Raw genomic sequence first — 19,309 nt, 5'->3', positions numbered from 1 at the left:
CTTCCGACCCTAGAAACTATGAAACTATGAAACTATTTGTCAGACAATCAGGCACTTTTTAAAGTACTCTGCAGCCATGTACTTCTCTCAGTGCTTGGTTGTACAGTGCTTTCAGTGGCTGATTACTTCTGTGACAAAACATCACTTCTGCCAGCGCCTAAAGAATATCTTGAGAAATACAAAAGAAGGCAAGCCTAGCCCAACAGTTCGGCAGCAGGAATCAGTGATGTTAAGAAGGTAAGAGGGGTTGTAGAAAGGTGGGTTTTAAAACAGGATTTGAAGGAAAAGAGAAGTGGATCAAGTTAGACTATAGGGAAAATGACAGCAGAAATTTAGAGGTTAACATCTTGAGGAACAGGATATGGAGTTGATTTTACTGAGTAGATAAAGACAGAGAGAAAAGAGATTCCACTCAGCAGAACAGAATCAGAAAAGGAGGACAGATAGATGATTTTTGTAAACAGTTGTTATAAAATTCCATTTACATGGCTTATTTTCATAAAATATCCACAGATAACTAAAGCTCAGTCATTTTCACTCACCTTATTTAGCTCCAAGTAAATTGGTATATCTAGACTCCATTCTGTATTTTCCAGTAGTTGTAGTTTGTTACAGTAGAGTCTTGCCAATTTAGACTAATGATTGCGAGGCCCATAGCAAATGGCTAAGTTTTGCAAATTAGTGAGCAAAGAGGAAACACATGCTTGAAAAATCAAGAAAGATGTATCACATAATGTTCCCTGTTATTTTTGATAATTGTTTAGTTCCAATTGGATAGGAAATATTTCATAACATGCTCTGAAGTACATTGCATATTATGTAAAAAAAAATCCAGTGGATTTCACTCCAGCAGCTTTGATGTTAAAACTTTGCTGAGCGACAGACACTTGATGTAAATGAGAGCAAAATTATCATCTGTTGCCAGGTGGAAGAGTCCAGCAATATTTTGATGCTTTTGAACCAGATCTCATTTTTTTACAGTAAGAGAATTATGGGGAAGGAAGTCTTTTCAAGAACCCCCACTTGAGAATCTCCCTAACCATGGAATGGTAGGGAAAAGGTTCTTCACCTTCCCACCATAAAATAAACTGGTTTTGACTCCAAACCTGACAAATCCACCTTTGTGCAGTTTGACAGATCCATAAGGTGTCAGAGCCATCTATATGGAATCCTTCTGCCTCTGCCTTAGCTTTATGCCCCCAGTGAGAATGACCCCTCTCTTGCTCACTGCTCCAGGAGAATCTTTGAAGGAGTATTCTTCCTTGGAGACTCAGCACATTTGTTTTCTGGCTCAACTTTGCAAACTAGAAAGGAGAAAAATATTGGGTTACCCTTTCCTCAGTACAATCCATATCAGATCAGTTTATAGCTATTTAGCCATACAAAGGGGAGGATGGTGCTAAAAAGATGCCTGACACTCCCACCTTTCTACACAGGAGACATAAACTGAATTCAGGGAGTTCCTATTGCAGTTAATTTGTGACACAGTAGGCATGTCTACACATGCACTTTAATGCACATTAACCTATTTTAATGCATATTAAAGCATCACTAAAAACATGCTATTTAGTTAATGCACATTAAAATAAGCTAATGCGCATTAAGCGTAACTTAAAAACCATGGGTGCCTGTCGACATGCTGGGAGGCTGCTCCAATGTGCTGTAACTACAGTGTGTTGGAGCAGAGTCAATTAATCAAGTCTGGTGCAGCGTGGTAATTACCATGCTTCAGCAGCCTCCTGTGTCTCATGTATCAGTGTCCCCATGCTTAAAAATGGCAGTGGGGACACTTGAGTTAATATAATAAGCTTTAGTTCAAATGCCCCCACTACCATTTTGAAGCATGGAGACATTGATACATGAGACGCTGTGGTGCTTTAGTCAGATCTAAAGTGCCCCTACCCTCAGAGCATGTGAAAAAGTGTCCCATACTCTTTAGTTAATGTGCATTAAGACAGGCTAATGTGCATTTTTTTGGTTTCTCAGATTATAAAGCACATGACTATAGTCCCTAACATAGTATAGTCCTGAACCACTGTTAGGACTGCAAGGCTCTAACATGATGATGATGATAGATAGTGGCTTTAATTTACTGTTCATCATGTGTATTTTATTAAGTTATATTATGTTTTCCACAGATGGGTTTCATAGCACCTTCATTTTTAGCCTTGATGTTGACGAGGAAATAGAAATTGATGGGACACACGAGCTCTCTTTTTTCTCAGAAGATCTTGTGGCAGAGCAGCTAACATATATGGATGCAGTAAGTACCATGTGGTTTCAGGGAGAAAGAAAACTGCTTGTGTTCCAAAACTCTGCTAGCTACTTATCAGGTAGCAGTACTGATCCCCCACTTCAGCCAATCAGATTGTTTCTTTTGGGTGACAGGTTTTAAAAAACATGTAAATGAATATATTATTACATCATGTCCTTTTTGCAAAGTTCAGATACCCCATAGTATTTATTTAATATCTTATAAGATGGTTTTTGTCATGATTATATTGCATTTACAAGCATCTTTAGTTTATGAAACTACATTGCATAAATATAGCTACTATGATCATGCTCCTCTGTGCATCAGTCACTATCAGTAGATATATTGATACAAATACAGATATATTTACACTGTATATGCAATTTCTGGAAGCTGTATATGTTCTTCTAATCAGCAATACATTCATTAAAGTCTATATAAAACAGTACAAAGTACATTTTGTGTCAGAAAAAAAACAGTATTTATCTACTAATACAGTACCAGTGTTAAATCCAAAGTATAGAAAAATGTGTATTCATGTATGTTGATAACAGAAATCTAGCAGAGGTTTGTTCATTTGTATTCTTCTGATCAATTTTAGGAGCTCTTTAAGAAAGTAGTGCCCCACCACTGTTTGGGGTGCATCTGGTCTCAGAGGGATAAGAAAGAATACAAGCACTTGGCATCCACTATCAGAGCCACCATTTCCCAGTTTAATGCAGTTACTAACTGTGTCATCAAAACCATCCTGAAGGACAAAGAACTCAAGCCACAGCACAGAGCCAAGATCATTGAGAAGTGGATCAATATTGCACAAGTAAAACATTTATTCTGGGTTTTTCAGTTAATGTTTGTTGTCTTGTGGTGTTTAAATGAGGGAGGGAGGTCAACTGCTTTCCTCACAGACCCATGAAGTTTTAATCCTGGTTATTTTTGGTACTGATTGCCTTAGTGGCTTGGGCCAGGGTACAACACATCTCTGACTTTCCTCATCAATAAAGTAGTAATTATAACCTTTTCACACAGTTTTAGTTATTGGATAATGTAGACCAATGTGTTAATTACTAGATGATGTCAACCAGTGTAGTTGGAATTTTACCATGGTTTCAAAGAAATGTGATACAAGAACAGAAATGAAGCATTTGTCATGCCCACAAAACCCATCTGTGCATGTAAGTCCATAGTGCCCGTTTGTTCCCTCAAATAAGGGTTTTGCTTGTATGCATTCAAACAATCACAAGTACAGAGGACACATGCTCATCTTTGTGGCCTCTTGTACATCTTTAGCTGATAAGCTGATTTGTGGACAAATTGGAGAGAATCCAGTGGAGGGCAACAAAAATGGTAAGGGGCCTAGGGGACATGACTTATGAGGAAAGACTTAGGGAACTGGGCTTATGTAGTCTAGAGAAGAGGAGACTGAGAGGGGATTAAATAGCAGCCTTCAACTACCTGAAGAGGGCTTCAAAAGAGGATGGAGCTAGACTGTTCTCAGTGGTGGCAGATGACAGAACAAGGAGCAATGGTCTCAAGTTGCATCAAGGGAAGTTTAGGTTAGATATTATGAAGAATTTTCTCAACATGAAACTAGTAAAACACTGGAACAGGTTACTCAAAGAGGTGCTGGAAGCTCCATCCTTAGAGGTTTCAAAACCCAGCTAGACAAAGCTTTGGCTGGGATGATCTAGTTGGGGATGGTCCTGCTTTGAGCAGGAGGGGTGGACTAGATGACCTCCTGAGGTCCCTTTGAACACTAATTTTCTATGATTTTATAATAATTTGGTTCATTTATCGATTTGAGGTAGGTTCTCCAGGGAGGTTCTTGTTGTCTTTTTGCCTGTTTAGTTCCTGACTGATTCAGGCACCTTCTGACAGAGTGCATTCCTCATCCTGCTTTATAACTTCTAAGTAAACCTTGATGATGATTCAGGAACAACCTGTTAAATGTTCTCAGAATTAGCTATTTAGAATTTTCTCTCTAACTTGGCAGGGAAGAAAGTTTAAAAACAACCTTTCAACGTGCTTTTGAATATTTTAATACAAGGAAATATGGCGAATAGCAGAAAAAAATGGTTCTTTGTCCTTTGCTTTAACTCAGTTTGTATTTCTTTTGTTTCAAACTGAAAACTGGGCATTTGAGGCAAATGAAAACTATTTTGAAAGACTCCAAATACACAAAATTCCACAGAAGCAATTCATCTTTAACAACTATCTCTTTTTTCCCTTTCCCAAATCTAAAAACCCCATAAAATTGAATTCTGAGTAAGAGAGTCCCAAATTGAATATTGTTTGTTCTTAAATATGGACACATTTAGAAGTAAAGCATAAGTTAGATTTAGGGAAATGGCTACAGACACAAAAAATAATTCACTTCTAATTAAAAAAGGCTTTGAAAGGAAAAGCTGAAAAGTTAATTACCTTTAATAATATTTAATGATATTAAGTTATTTAATAATTCATGCTGTTTTGAATGATCCATGACAATGAACTCTACGCTGTCTGAGTAACCTTGTTTTCACTGGATATGCACAGTAATTTGTGTACCCAAAAGAACAGAAAAATGTTAAAAGAAAGGCCATCAGGCTAAAGATCCCTTCCTTTTCTTTGGTTCATCTTAATTCTGTTTTTTTTCTGCTTTTTCACCATGCCCCAGGTGTCTCTTGAACTTCATTTGAGTCTTTGCTTCAACTGCTTTCCCTTGTAACTGATTCCATATGTTTCTTATTCTTGGCATAAAAACATTTTGCTCAAGTTCCTTATGTAACACTAGTTTCCTAAGTTTTTAGATTTTATCTTCCATTTTTAAACCTTTCCTGAACTCTGCTCATGGGCTGTTGGTATTGAGACAGATTTTTTTTTAAGAATATTGTAGAATTTACTAGGGATGCACAGATAGAGGTTTTGGGGGCCGATACTGATAGCCGATATTTAAGGAGGCATATCAGCCAATACTGATCTGATATCCGATACAGCTGCCTCCGGGTGGTAAGTCTGGTGTGGTGGAAGAGAAGTGGGGAGGGAAGGGGTGTGGGGGGGCAGGTCATCCCAAATTTCACCACAGCTGCGCTCCCAGCCCTGTGTCGCCACCCAGTGCAGCCCCAGCTGAACACCCCATGTCCACCCAAGCACCGGGAAAAGCTATGGCAGCACCACTCGGCAGCATGGGACTGGGAGTGGAGCTGTGGTGAAATCTGGTGTGGTTGCAGCCTCTTCCCAGTGCCGCCAAAGCCTCCTCTGAGCCCAGCCCCTGGCAAGAAAAGCCCCACGCAGCACTGGCTCTGGCTTCAGCTCTACCCCACAGCTGCCGCTTGCCCCATGCCCTACAGATATGGGGGCACATGCCCCCCCATCCCCACCCTCCCGGGGTGCAAGCAGCAGTGGGAGCTGCCCCCACCCCATGAGCCATGTCTCCATCCCGCGCCTTCCCCCTCCCTCATCGCAGGGGGCATTGATCTGCCCCCCACACCCCTTCCCTTTCCCTCCCCTTCTGACTTACCAGCTGGAGGCAGCTCTCTATGCTGCCGGATCTGCTCCAGGCCGGGTTGCGGCTGCATGCAACATGGGCATTTATTGGCCAAATTATTGGCCCCATCAGGCCCATATCAGATGTAGACAATTTTCTTTTTATCGGTACCAAGCCAATATCTGACCAATGTATCGGTGCACCTCTAGAATACACATAACATCAGTGCCTGTATATTAAAGAATAGCATGCATTCTTGCAAAGAAGTGCAAAAACAGTAATAGTAATAAAATAAGACCTGATTATTGGGCCTTCTAAATTTGACAATGTGTTTGTATGCTTCTGGGGCAAAATTATTAGTTTTGGCACCTGAACTGGTAGGACTGCAAGGTTCAGGGAACTCATTATGAGGAAGCAGAGTCTTCTGCCTCTTTGGCATTTCCAGTTATCTCACTTTCATTGTTATATGGTAGCTTTTTGGTGAATAATATGTAAAGGATTAGGTGGGTTCATTCTTGAGTTTTAGTAAACTTCTCCCAGGTTCACATACAGTCATGAAAATCTAGCACTGTTGTTAGGAAGCACAGTAGAGAAATAAAATATTGTACAGGCCATGGAAGTTACCTTAGGACATAATAAGAGAGTAGTGGGATGTCAGAGGAAATCTGACCAGTCCCTTGCAACATATTTCTTGATCCTGGGGATAGATCTATCTGCTCAGCCCTGTTGATCCAGTACTATTCATCCTACTAATTTCATATGCATAATTAAATATTCCAGTCCTCCTGAGCCCATGAAACATACATGTGCGCACACAGCCAAATAATTGCACATGTAGAATGGCCAGTAACACACACAGTTACTGAGTTCTATAGGACATTGCTTGTTTTGCAGGCACAAACATGATTTTCATATTTAGGTATCTCCATTTAAAAATATCTGCTCATTACAGAACTGTTATTCAGTGACAAATGATTCCAGAAATAGGGCAGTTGGGCTCCATGCTTGTTGTCTGTCCACGATCTTCAGATTCAGGCTCATCAGTTTACAAATCAAACTGTTTTTCTTTACTGTCGGCCCTTCAGACTCCACCTAAAATCTAAAGTTACTGAGCAGTAGCAGCCAATTTTCTACACAAAATGTTTGCTTTAAAAATTAAAAAAGAAATCATTAATCACCTGTTAAGCTTCATCTTCAAAATCAAGGTTATTCTGAGAATTTCATGTACTGTAAAGTTACTGATTTTTTTAAGAGTCACTTATAAGAAAGTAAAGGAATCTAAAAATACCTCTGGCAGAAGAAAATATCATTAGCTGAAGTTTAGCCTGTAGCAAATTAAATAAACCTCTGGAAACATGAATGCATAAGAGAAAACCTGATGTACTCTTTAAACGTAGTGGATGCTGTTAACTCAAAATAAGTCTAACCTAACCTCCTTTCAAAAACCTTCTATGTATTTTGAGGCAGTGGGTAGGGGATTAAATTGAAGTTTCTGGACTTGAACAATTTGTGGTGGGAAGAGACCTGTTTTCTCATTTGGCTCTTGCTGACATCTCATGAGAAAAGCTGTTTTGATATTTTGGTCTAAGATGCCAGATGTGTTGCAAGTATAGTTCTTAAGATTTTGGTGCCACTAGATCTGACCCCAAAGTCAACTGATGGTCTCAATCTATCCTGAATCTTCTAATACCAATATTTGAAAAACCTTATCCTGATAGAAGCAGTAGCTGTTCTGCTGCTGTCTGCTGCTAGTTATTATGAGTCACATTTTTTAAGCAAAATGTCTATGATTGCAGATAACTCCTTCACACAAACATACACATGAATACAGTTATATTTGTGACAGGTACTGTTAATTTAATTAGAGCTCTTGCCAATAAAGTTAGTCATATAAATGTTTAATTTTACTTTATCTTGCTTCGTTCACATAAATAGATGGTACAGTGGATGCAAAAAATCAGTTTTATTTGTACACCAAAGAGTATCCTGTACATAGCTTATGATCAGACCCATGAGTGTGTACTGGCTCAGATTCATATTTAGCATGTTTCCAATGCCATGTAAAAATGACATCCTCATATGTTGACTTCCATACTTGTGCACTCAGATATTTGTGTCTAAGGGCTTGTCAAGCCTTACCTTAATCAGTGGTTCTTAAGTTCTGGTCCATAAACCCCAAGTGTGTTGTGGGGCCTTGCATGAGTCCATTGGTTGCTCCATAATATGCTTTTTCTGTCTTGTTTCCATCTGCTACCATCAGAATCTAGGCCCCTCACTTCAAATGTTTTGTAAGGAGGCCCAAATACTCGCAGCATCCAAAACAGTTCTCAATATTACTTGTCCATATATGTCTCCACTATCATTATTCCAGGGGTGTGTATTGTGATCACACATTAGAAGATTTCTCCGGTCTTGATAGACAGATTCGCTTAGCTATGTTAGAGAACTCTTCCATTAAATGATGCACCTGTCTAATTGATAGGTTGTTCCTTTGTGTGTATTTTTAATTCTTCGCTTATGGAGCTTTAACATTTTAAATACCACTGGTAAGGAGGTGTACCCTCCAACTTTCCTCTAGCAGGGGAAAGATGGTAAATAAAAAGCTCTATTTTATAGGAAAAAAATTGCTTTCCTTAGCTTGGCTTCAGAGACCCACCTCCACTAGTATTTTTACTAGGAGAGCTGGAAACTATAAAACTGCAATACCATCACAAAAAATATAAGAAAGTGAGGAAAACAAGATGTAAGTGCCAAAACCTATAAAGTGTTTTGATGGCTGGGGAGAGTGAGGGGAGTCAATTTTTGATGTTCAATATTTGTACAGCTGCCTATTTAGTAGTAAGAATTTGTAACAGCTGTGATACCAGTGAAACAGGAAATCGCCAGCCTGCTTGTAATATTGATATTTAACTCTCCTCTGTTTTTTAATCTCTCCCTTTACAGGAATGTAGGATCCTGAAGAATTTTTCCTCCTTGAGGGCCATTGTTTCAGCACTGCAGTCCACTTCCATCTATCGACTAAAGACGACCTGGGCGTCTGTTACAAAGTAATCTTCCTCTTGCTTGTTTGCATCATAACTGACTCACAACAAAAATATTGTTTTTAATGCCATTACTTCTCACGGTTATCATCCCATTCCTTCATACATCCATTCACTTTCTCAGATGAGCTTCTGTTTCAGTCAGTTTAAAAGTTTTGGGCAACGTCTAGGAGTCATGAATTCCTGCTACCATCTTATTGATGTTGTAGGAAGAAGCATAGCCATGCTGTCACTAGGACTCTTATGTCCTTTCCTTTGGTGTGTCAGATACACCATCACCTGTTCTGTGGGCAGAAGGGCAGTGGAGATTTCTGTCTTTGCACCATGAGCAAACAATACTCCAAAGGGAGACCAGAAAAATGGGAAGAGAAAAAGGTGCTACAATGTAGTTAATTTTTCTTTTTCTCCCTTTTGAAACTGTGGAGAGGGTCTAAGTTCCTCTGAGGCAGGTTTTATGCCACCAGGTCTGCTTCAGGACCAAGTTTCCTTAGTCTAAGTTACTAGGTTAGCAATCTAATACAAAACAGTATTAGATTCAACATTTCTCACCAGGTAATGCTTTTTGAATAATTGGCAGGCTGCTTATATGCCAGCTGGGCTTGATGATCCAAAGCAGAGGTGGGTAATTTTTTTGGGCGGAGGGCTGCTTACCTAGTTTTGACAAGCTATCGAGGGCTGCATGAGTAGCCCCGCTCTTTGACAGGTGCCCTGCCCCTTGGTCACCATCTTGGAACCAATGTCCCAATGTCTTGGGACCAATGTCCCAGGGCCAGCACTGGTGGGGCCCAGAGCAGGGCGCAGGCTGGCAGGGGTCTGTGGAGCCAGGCTGGGCCCCTGCTGGCTAGGACCCTGTACTTCTGCCGCCCTGCTTTGGGCCCTGCTGGCGCTGGTTGTGGAACACCGGTGCGGGCCCTGTGCTCCAGCACCCGCTCATTCCCAGTGCCCCCCCAGCCCCGTGGTACAGGTGGGGGCAGAGCACAGCCCTGACCCCCTGCTTGCTGGCAGGGAAGGAGCTGCAGCTGAGTGCGGGGGAAAAGTGGCCCCTCCCCCACTCTGTGGCTGGTGCTCCCTGCTGCAGCCGCTCGCAGCCTGCGTGGGGCTGTCCTGAGCAGGCACAGACAGCTCCACGTGGGCTGCAAGCAGCTGCAGCATGGGGCACCGACCATGGGGTGGGGAAGGGGCAGCTTTTCCCCCGCACTCAGCACCAGCTTGGAACACTCTGTCGTTGCTCAGGACAACCCTGTGTGGGCTGCGAGCAGCTGCAGCAGGGAGCTCAGGCCACGGGGAGGGCAAGGGGTTGCTTTTCCCCATGCTCCACACCAGCTCTTATCCTGTCCTTTCCCCTTACCTGAGTTTCTGGCTGGGGCAGCCATGTTGTCGCAGGCCGGAAGCCCCTGCTGGGGCAGGGCCAGGTGGGCCCTGCTGTTGCAGGAGCCTGTCAAGGATTCCCCTGGGTCCTGTCATTTTTGACAGAAACCAAGGACAGATAAATTTTAATTTTCAACATTTTTTTAGGGGCCCCATGGGCCAGATCCAGCCCACAGTCCATATCTGGGCATCCCTGGTCCAAAGGGTCCCTTCCAGTTTCCATGCTCCTATGTCACCGTTAGTAGCAAGGATAACCTCTCTTCCTTCCTTTCTTCTTGAGGGAAGGATAGATTGTTCTTGTATGTCTTTTTGACAAAAAAGGTTTCCAAAGTTGATACTGATTCAAGAATTTCACCTGGCTGGGCACTGCAGGCCCACGGGGCTAATGGCAAATGCGTATTCTCCCACTGCTAGGTGTCAGGTTGATCTCTTTGAAAAGTTGTCTTTCTTATTTACAGACATCAACATGTTGGATAAGAACAACTGAATACATTACTATGATGGACTGCCTTTGCTGCAGCGGGAGTTGAAAGGGCTTTCTGGAAGAGTATCAGCACCTATCCAGATGTGTCTTGCTTCTGCTTATACATTTTCTGTGTTTGATTATTAGCTAGTCAGTCATCAGTGAAAAACTACTGAATAATGATCTAGGATGGATTAATGTGATTGTTAATCTCACGGAAGTAATTCCTTTTCTATGTAGGGAGAAGATGCTGACGTTTGAAGAGCTGTCCGACATCTTCTCAGAGCATGACAATTATCTGACGAGTAGGGAGCTGCTGATGAAGGTTAGAATTAGTCTGAGAGAAAGATCAGTGGCTTGTGCCAGGGCTGAAATCAGGTTTTTCCTACGGAGTCACCTAAACTCACCCTTTCATGCACCATAGAAGAGAGTGCCTCAGCTGAGTGTATTCAAGGAATAGGACTTCCCGTTATGCAACATTTTTGTGGTGTACTTGGGGCAGACAGTAGGGTTTGTCTTAGTGTCAACACTGCATGCAGAGATTCAATTGCAGTGTGGTCAGGTAAAACTTTACATTTAGCTAGCCTGAACGGGCTGTGATAGTACACACTTCAGTGCATGCTAGTCTCTGCCAGGACCTCAGGTGGTCTTGCATATCCCACCTTGAAGACCACACAGCTGTGGCTTCACTACTATTGGTATCCAAGGCTGCTTACAGATGACCTTCCCCCCTCTGAAAAAAAACTGGTGCCCCTGTGCCAATCCCAGCACATGCCAAGAAGAGGCATCATGTTAGTTTGACTCAGCTCGCCCAATATTTGTACTGATTGGGTGCTTCAGCAGGGCTTTTATGGTGTTTTTATCTAAAAGCTGATTGAATCAGTTGTACATAAAAGTGCCAAAAAGCCCTGCTGAAGCACGTGATCTATACAGACTCTGAGGAGCCGGGTTGAGCTAACATGCTACCGCTGCTGCTTCCGGTAAAGCACAAGTTTTGGTTTTTTTTTCCATGTCTGTCAGCAGCCCCGGACTTTTAAATATGCCTGCTCATGCTTGACTCATTGCAATGTAGTCACAGCCTTAGTGAGCAAGTTCTGTAGAATGTGTCTGTGGGTTGGGAGGGACTGTCATTTCATTGGGAGAAGCTGCAAAATAGCACTTCAGCAAAGTATAGAGGCTTACCAAAAGAAAAGCTAATTTAGGCAGCCTTTCACTTATAAGTAAATCTGGAAAAGTTTAGTACCGATCAGCACAAAAAATTCTGGGACCAGATTCTCAGTTGGCGTATATCATCAAAGCTCTTTTGACTTCAGTGGAATAATGCCAGTTTGCTCTAGCTAAGGAATGAGTCCAAGATGTTTATCCAAACTATCCCTACCTTGCTTAGAAATACAAAACAGGACTGAAAATCTTGAGGGAACACACTTTGTCCTGTGTGTGTTTGGCCAGCCAGTCCACAAAACAGTCTGTTATAAGAGTTCAGCATTTTTGTTCTTGGACTTAAGTGAATCCCAAAAGTTTAGGCACCCTAAAAATGAAAAATAATGCCCGAGTATCATGGTCTGGGAACCTTTAGTAAACTAAGGAAAGTTCAGTGAGAGTTTATTTCTAGCCAACGAACCTGGGAATTTATAACTTGCCCCCAGTTTGCTATTTGAACACTGAGTTTGGGGCAAGAATACAGCACTGGTGACTGACTTTTTTTTCCAAGTCTGTTAGCCTCATGTGTTGTTTAGGATTTGTTCATCAAAATACAAAGCGTATAATTTTATAGCAGGTGAACAGTCTTGAAGATAGGGGAAGAAAGTCAGTGCAAGTCCAGAGCAGCTTAATTAATGTTAATTAATGTTAAAAAAGGTAATACCTTTAAGCAGATGTCCTGGTTCCTGGTAAATCTCCCTTTTCCATTTGTAGATAGGTTTAAAAAACCTTCTGAATGCAATGAAATGAGGAAAGTTCCAAAAGGAGAGCTACAGCATGATTCCACCCAGCTGTTCCCCTGATTTCCTTCCAGTTGGTGGTATAACTAGCGACAACCCCAAGTGTAGCTTTTTTTCCCTGAGCATGAGGACTGTCACATTCTTGAAGAGTCCTCCAAGGGAAGTTGTGGCAGAGCCATCATTTGAGACATTTACAGATACATCAGACAACACACAACCAGTATATGGAACTAAACAAAAGTGGCATGAGGTCTGGACAATAAGGACATTTCCAATTCTGGTAACACCACCTCTCACAACCCATGGTGTGTGAATGATGCCTATGTTCCTTCCTCTCAGCCCCTGCTTGCTTAATGTAAGCATGGGCATGTCATTTAAACTCCTCATATCTCATCTCATATCTCCCTCTTTCAGAGGGGTCTTGGATTCTTAGGGCCTTTTAAAGTACTAATTTCAGGCAGCTCCTGAGGCTCTTAACCTGTGGATAGTCCACACATTACACCTGAAACTAGTTTTAAGCACCCTTTAGGCAGCTTAAAGTTATACCGCTCCTGGGCAGGTTTATCTCTGATCTATGCTACTCAGTTGGTGTTCCATTAATGCAGGGGTTGTCAACCAGTGATATGCATACCCCTAAGGGTACTTAGAAAGGTCAGAGGGGGTATGTGCGGGTGGGCAGGGATGGAGTGCACCCCAGGGCATGGCTGCGGCATCTCCCCCTCCACATTCCCACACTTCACCTCTCCCTTGGGTGATGCACATGGCTGTCATGCTGCTCTCGAAGCAAGCCGTGGCAGTGAGGTGCAGAAGGTCTCAGTGGTGGGGGGAATGTGTTTCTGTGCAGGGCAGGGGGGCAAGGGCAGTGGCACCCCTCTGTGGGCTATACAGGTGCTGCCTGGGGAAAGGGGGCTTGCATGTGGTGGCCTCACACGTGGCTTCTTCTGCCACCACCCACCACCCTGCACCGCTGCCACCTACAATCCCATGCCGCCACTTCTTCTGCCCACTGCCTCCATGCCCCATTTTTCATGGCTGGTTAGACATGCTCCATCCTGCTGTGTAGCACCTGCCCCTGCCCCAGGCCCACTCCCTCCCTCCCTGTGGGGGCCTTGATCTGCATCCCCCTTAAAATCAAGAAAAAATATAAAGGGGTACATGAGCTGAAAGTTTGAGGCAGAAGGGATTCACTTGTTTAAAAAGTTTGAAAACTCCTGCATTAATGTGTGGTCACTCCCCACAGATGAGCTGTCCAAGTTGCAGTCCTCCAGCATCCCAGGATGCAGTGTCCCCTCCTGCACCTTCCTGTTCTGTGTGGACAAACTTTCCACCCCCAGAACTCTACTGCAGTAATGGCAACTCTCACAAAACCATCGTGAGACTCCTGATTTCCAAATCAAATTTACCCTAACTCATGTTCTCAGGATACAACCCTCAAATCTCAGGATTTTCCTTCCAGTGCATATAGAGAGCACCCAGCTAGTAAGTCTATGAAGGGGAAGGGACTTGGTGGAAAAAAGGAAGTAAGGGGCAGATAGAGGCCCCACGGTGAGGGAGTGGAGCAGGGGCTGGGGTGAATGGAGCCCCGGGGTCATGTCGTGGGTAGATTGACCAGAGCGTGGTGGGGGTTGTGGCTCCCTGCCATCATGGCATCCCCAGGAGAGGCATGGGGGGCATGTGCCCCCCATAGGGCAGAGGTGGCTGCCTGCTGTGGGCTCAGGGCTCTGCGCCCCCCATGCCTCCCCTGGGGGTGCACATAGTTGCGGAAAGCAACTCCTGTGCCTCTTGACAACCCACCCCAGCTCTGGGGCCCCATTCACCCCAGCCCCTGCTCCTGCTCCACTCCCCCCCTCCCTCACTGTGGGGGCCTTGATCTGCCCCCTCTCCTTGCCCATTCCCTATACACCCCATGCCTTCCCCTCACTTACCAGCTTGGTGCAGTCTATATGTCTGTCTCTGTGTGTCTGTGTGTCTGCTTTTCACTTCCAAGCCACAGCCCTCCAGCCCTGCTGCTGCCTCTCACTCCTGATCCATAGTACCCCACATCCTGCCAGGGTGTGGGGGGACCCTCCCTCCCCAGGCTCCAAACCCCTCCCCCTACACACACCAACACCTAGCCCCCCACACCTTCACAAATAACCCTCCCCCACACACGCATGCTTCAGAAATAGCATCTCATGATTTACATGCCAGTCTCTTGATTTTTTTTAAGAATTCGTCTCATGGTTTTTGGCACAATGGGGTTAGCAATACTGCTGCTGCCAAGGGGGTGGTTCTGGCACCAAACAAACTCCCCCTTCCTGCCCCCAGTGGTGTGACCTTCCTACTCCAGGAGTACAACCCTGTGCAAACTGCCTGCAGAGCATGTGCCAGCTAGCTAGGTTGCAGGGCATGAATAAATCCAGGAGTGGGGTGCAGGGAGACCAGGGTATAGGGCCAGATCAGGTCCCCATGAGCTGGGACTTCCTTCCTGGGGCAGGGGCAGTAGGTCCCCCAAAAGTGCCTTCCCTCACCACTCCCACTTCCGACCACCCTGAGAAGCATGACCAACACCTCCCATACCCCCAATCCCAACTCCAAATTTATGAGACCTTCTTTAATTTATTTCCTCTTTATTTCTTTTTAAATTATTTTTTCACTTCTTTTTATTTTATCCTTCAGTGGTTGACTTCCTTCATTTCACCAATTTCCTTTCCTATTTCATTACCCACTCCCATCCCATTAGCCCTCACCTCCTAGCTTCAGGTCCCCCAAACTTGAGCTAGCACTAAGACAGATCAACATTTGAGCAGCTCAAAGTTAGGAAAACGGAAATGCTTAATTCCTGGATTGTACAAATGTAAACTTCTACATTTGCTGAAAGTCTGACTGAATGTCTTCGTAGTCAGCAAACCACAGAAGTTAGTCATCATAGGTCAGTATTACAGTATAAGAAAAGAAAAACACCAGAATGTTACATAACAGAAGAACATGTTTATTTGTGATAGTGTTGGTTATGAAACTTGAGTTAGGAAGTGAAGCCCATAGGTTGATTTTGGATAAAGCTTACAAACATAAGTAGCATATTGAGATGGCTTTGACCTAGAAAAATCAGGAAAGCTTCAGAGCTTCTCAGCTTAGGCTGGGCCAGATCCATTGCAGACAAACTTCCTTGTATTAATTTACAGTGATTCCAATCTTACGTGTTATCCTCCATCAATTGCATTTTCATTTGGTCTACAGGAAGGAACATCTAAGTTTGCAAATTTGGACAGTAGTGTGAAGGAGAACCAAAAAAGGACTCAGAGACGACTTCAGCTGCAGAAAGATATGGTGTGTTCAGTCTCTTGTTCTCTCTGCTTTCTGAATTTGTACATGTGATTAATCGCCTACACAAATGATAACCTTAAAAATTACGAAGTGTGACATGCTCTGCAAAAACAATCCCACGTGCAGCAGTGAGGTTGACCAACTAGCACACAAAGTTAATGCAAAAGGTTAAGGCTGAACACTCGGCCTTATCTGTGTCCCTTTTTACATGTGGCCTAAAATACTATCTGGTATGCAGGGCTGTGCTGAACTGCCAAATCATAACAGCTATGTTTATTGAAAAACCAAGCTCTCCTGTACTCTAGGAACACCTGTGTATGTATTATAGTGCCAGGAGAAATGTATATTCCAAATTAATATCCAGTGCATGAAATGAGGTACTGCTGACGCTGAGAGAGTACAGCAATTAGAGGAGAGATGAGGTTCTAAATCATTTCCTTTTGCACCAAGCTCTGATTCTCTCTCCATAGTAAGAGTGCACTGGGGTGAACAAAACTAATTCTTTCACCCCCCCGCCCCCAACTACATCTGCCTAGTGTCCTACCCAGCTATTCATGATGGATGCCGGGTTGAATGTTTGGACCTTAGTATTAAAACTCAGGAACTTAATAAAGCCACTGCGTAAGACAGTGATACATGATAGGTAAATATAGGAAGATACCATAGCCTTCAATTGTTTTGTCCTCTCCTAAGGAAGTACAGGAGCTCCTTTCAATAAACTATCTCCATTACCTTTCAAACAGAACTCTGAAAATATCCAGTTTTCATGAGTGAAATGCTTAATAGAAACATTGACCTTTTTAGAACTTTCCAGGAAAATTAACTCTGTCCAAAGCCTAATTTTCATTTACTTCTGAGTGAGGTCATAAAACACACAGAGATCCCATACATTTTTTTGGAATTTGCACAATGGTTTGTTATAAGATATGTCTGGTTTCTGGTTTTGCCAGTGAAAACTGATTTTTACCATGATGAAATTGAGAGCAATGGAACATTTGCAGAAACAAGTGACTTTCTCAGAAATACTTACTGAGGAGGAGAGATCTGGAAGCTAGAGGAAAGAATACTGCCAGATATTTTGCTTTTTTGTTTTACTGGCACATTACAAGTCTTGCTGTTTTTTGTAGCAGTGTGACTTTTTTTCCTCCCTGATGTAGACACACAAGACAGCAGGCCTAAGAAAATCAAAACCTGAATCTTAACTTAATTAGAACATGGTAATTATCCCAGGGAGGATGTATACAGCTTGGAGGAAAAACTGTGAAAGGAATCACATGATTTGCTAACATCATTAAAAAAGCAATGCCTCACGGAGAGGAACCAAAGAAAAATGCTGTTCACACAAGATATCATGAGCCATCTACATACTCAGCTGTCATGCTGAAGGTAACTGTGAGACTCATTTGTGCTCATTCTAGATTTTATACTTACACTACGTACAAGACTTCCTGCAGGATAGCAGTTGGACTTCAGTGTACGTACCCTTCCATATCTGTTGTTCATTTGTCCCACTGCTACAGAAGGCAATGGCAAAATTCTCATTGACTTAAGTGGAAAAGAAGCAGACTTAAGATCTGGTTTAGGATTGTTAGCTGGCTAGTTTTGTCTGCTGTTTTATAACATCACTTCCTGGCTGGAATTCTTAGCTTTCCTTTGACATTTAACCAAACGCTGCTTGGATTCTGTGCAGGGAGTAATGCAGGGCACAGTACCTTATCTTGGAACCTTTCTTACTGATCTGACCATGCTTGACACAGCCCATCAGGACCATGTTGAGGTAGGTTTGAGCAGCTTCCTGAATCTTAACCCTTTTCCCTACCTATCCGTTACTTAGTACAATCCCCATGGTCCTGTATCTTTCACTGTGTTCTTCCCTCATCTCTTCATATGGAGTAATCAGAAGCATAGAAGAATGTGTACGTCAAGGAAATGGGGAGAATGAACAATACTTTCATTAGCAAAAAGAGCTCTCCTGAATTTAATAATGCAGCTTATTTGAAGGGACCTGCCGAAATATGACACTTTATATTAAAAAAATAAAAACTTTCTGAACAAAATACAATGAGAGTAGAAGGGGTTTTATTATTTTAGTTTTATTTAAATGGCAGTTATTTTTTATCTGTAATTATTCCCATGCCATGCTGGAAAACAAAATGTTACAGCTCTGTCTTAAGCACTGTTTGTCAGTTTGAGCCTACAATGTTTCAGCATTTTCTCAGTTGAAAGCATAAAAATGTGAGCGCTGAGGACTTGATAAATAAAGACTCTTCCTCCTCTCTCTTCCTCATCTGGGAAGGAAATCTGTCCAGTGTAGGGAGGGAAGAGTAAGCACAACAGATCTTGACCAATGGGCGCAGGCAGATTAAGGTGTACTGGAGCCCTAGGCAAGCACAAAATTGGAGGTCCTCTCCCTTCATAGGAGCTGGGCTGCAGGGGGCTGTAAGAGGGGCCCCTTCCTCTCCTAATGCTGGTGGTGGAGGATGGGTGGACCCTGCCGGGCTGGGGGGGCACATTCCCGCCTCTTCTCTGTGATTGCCACCCCTGCTACGGCCAAATGTACACACACACGGCAGACAAGGTTCTTTGGGTAAATCTGATATCTTTTATTAGACCTACTAAATAGTTGGAAAAAAATTTTCTTAGCAAGTTTTTGGTTTTAAAAACCCTTCATCAGGCTGAGGAAGCATCTGCAGTTGGTGGATGGAATGAATAATAAAGAAGCCAGAGGCTGGTATGCATGCAAGCCAGTCAGTGAAAATGTAAATTGAGGAGTCAGTGGGTGAGAGAATCAGTGAGAGTCAGTGGGTTTTCTCGAATCACTCCTTAAACCACTTGTCACCCAAAGAGTGAGTTTTGTCCAAGACACTACAGACTTCCTATGAAAACTTAAAAACATAGGCCACCTTCTCAGCAACACCCTCCTAACCAGGATGTTACCAGCTTATATACCAACATGCCACACCAGGACAGCATCCAAGCCTGCCTTACATACCTACAAGAGCAAGATGACAATTCCTAGTACAGACCCAAAGATATTACTGACCTTATATACCTCATCCTCATGCACAACAACTTAACTTTCAATAACCAACACTGCCTCTAGACCATGGGCACACCTATAGACACTAAAATGGCCCCACAGTATGCCAACATTTTTATGAGCTACCTGGAAGAAGAATTTCCTCAAAGACTGCACAATCAAAGCCTTGCTATACTTAAGATATATCGATGACCTCTTCGTCATTTGGATTGCAAACCTGCAATCTCTGATTGAGTTCCATCAGAAATTCAACAATCATCATCCCTCCATCTGACCACTTCTTGAGTACTCCAGCACCAACATCTCCTTTTTAGACATGATGATCAGCATCCAGATGGTAAAATACAGACCATGTTATACAAGAAACCCACAGACCAACATACATATCTGCACAGAACCAGCAATCACCCTAAACACACCAAGAAGCTGAACTC

At 42.9% G+C, this 19,309-nt stretch overlaps 1 protein-coding gene across 2 annotated transcripts in view; it reads left to right on the top strand.

Annotated features, from left to right (window-relative positions):
* RGL1 (ral guanine nucleotide dissociation stimulator like 1) overlaps positions 1-19,309 on the top strand; it is a 146,796-nt gene that overhangs the window by 86,993 nt on the left and 40,494 nt on the right. The window contains exons 6-11 of one of the 2 annotated variants that reach the window (XM_019501743.1): positions 2,139-2,263; positions 2,856-3,071; positions 8,661-8,764; positions 10,830-10,914; positions 15,749-15,838; positions 17,526-17,612. In XM_019501743.1, the coding sequence (XP_019357288.1) occupies positions 2,139-2,263; positions 2,856-3,071; positions 8,661-8,764; positions 10,830-10,914; positions 15,749-15,838; positions 17,526-17,612 (707 nt within the window). The remainder of the gene's footprint in view (positions 1-2,138; positions 2,264-2,855; positions 3,072-8,660; positions 8,765-10,829; positions 10,915-15,748; positions 15,839-17,525; positions 17,613-19,309) is intronic. The other variant, XM_019501744.1, reaches the window with a different exon arrangement.

This window comes from Gavialis gangeticus, unplaced genomic scaffold, assembly GCF_001723915.1.
Source record: "Gavialis gangeticus isolate Ggan-Ray unplaced genomic scaffold, GavGan_comp1, whole genome shotgun sequence".
NCBI lineage: Eukaryota > Metazoa > Chordata > Crocodylia > Gavialidae > Gavialis > Gavialis gangeticus.
This window is presented reverse-complemented; position numbering and strand designations above follow the sequence as displayed.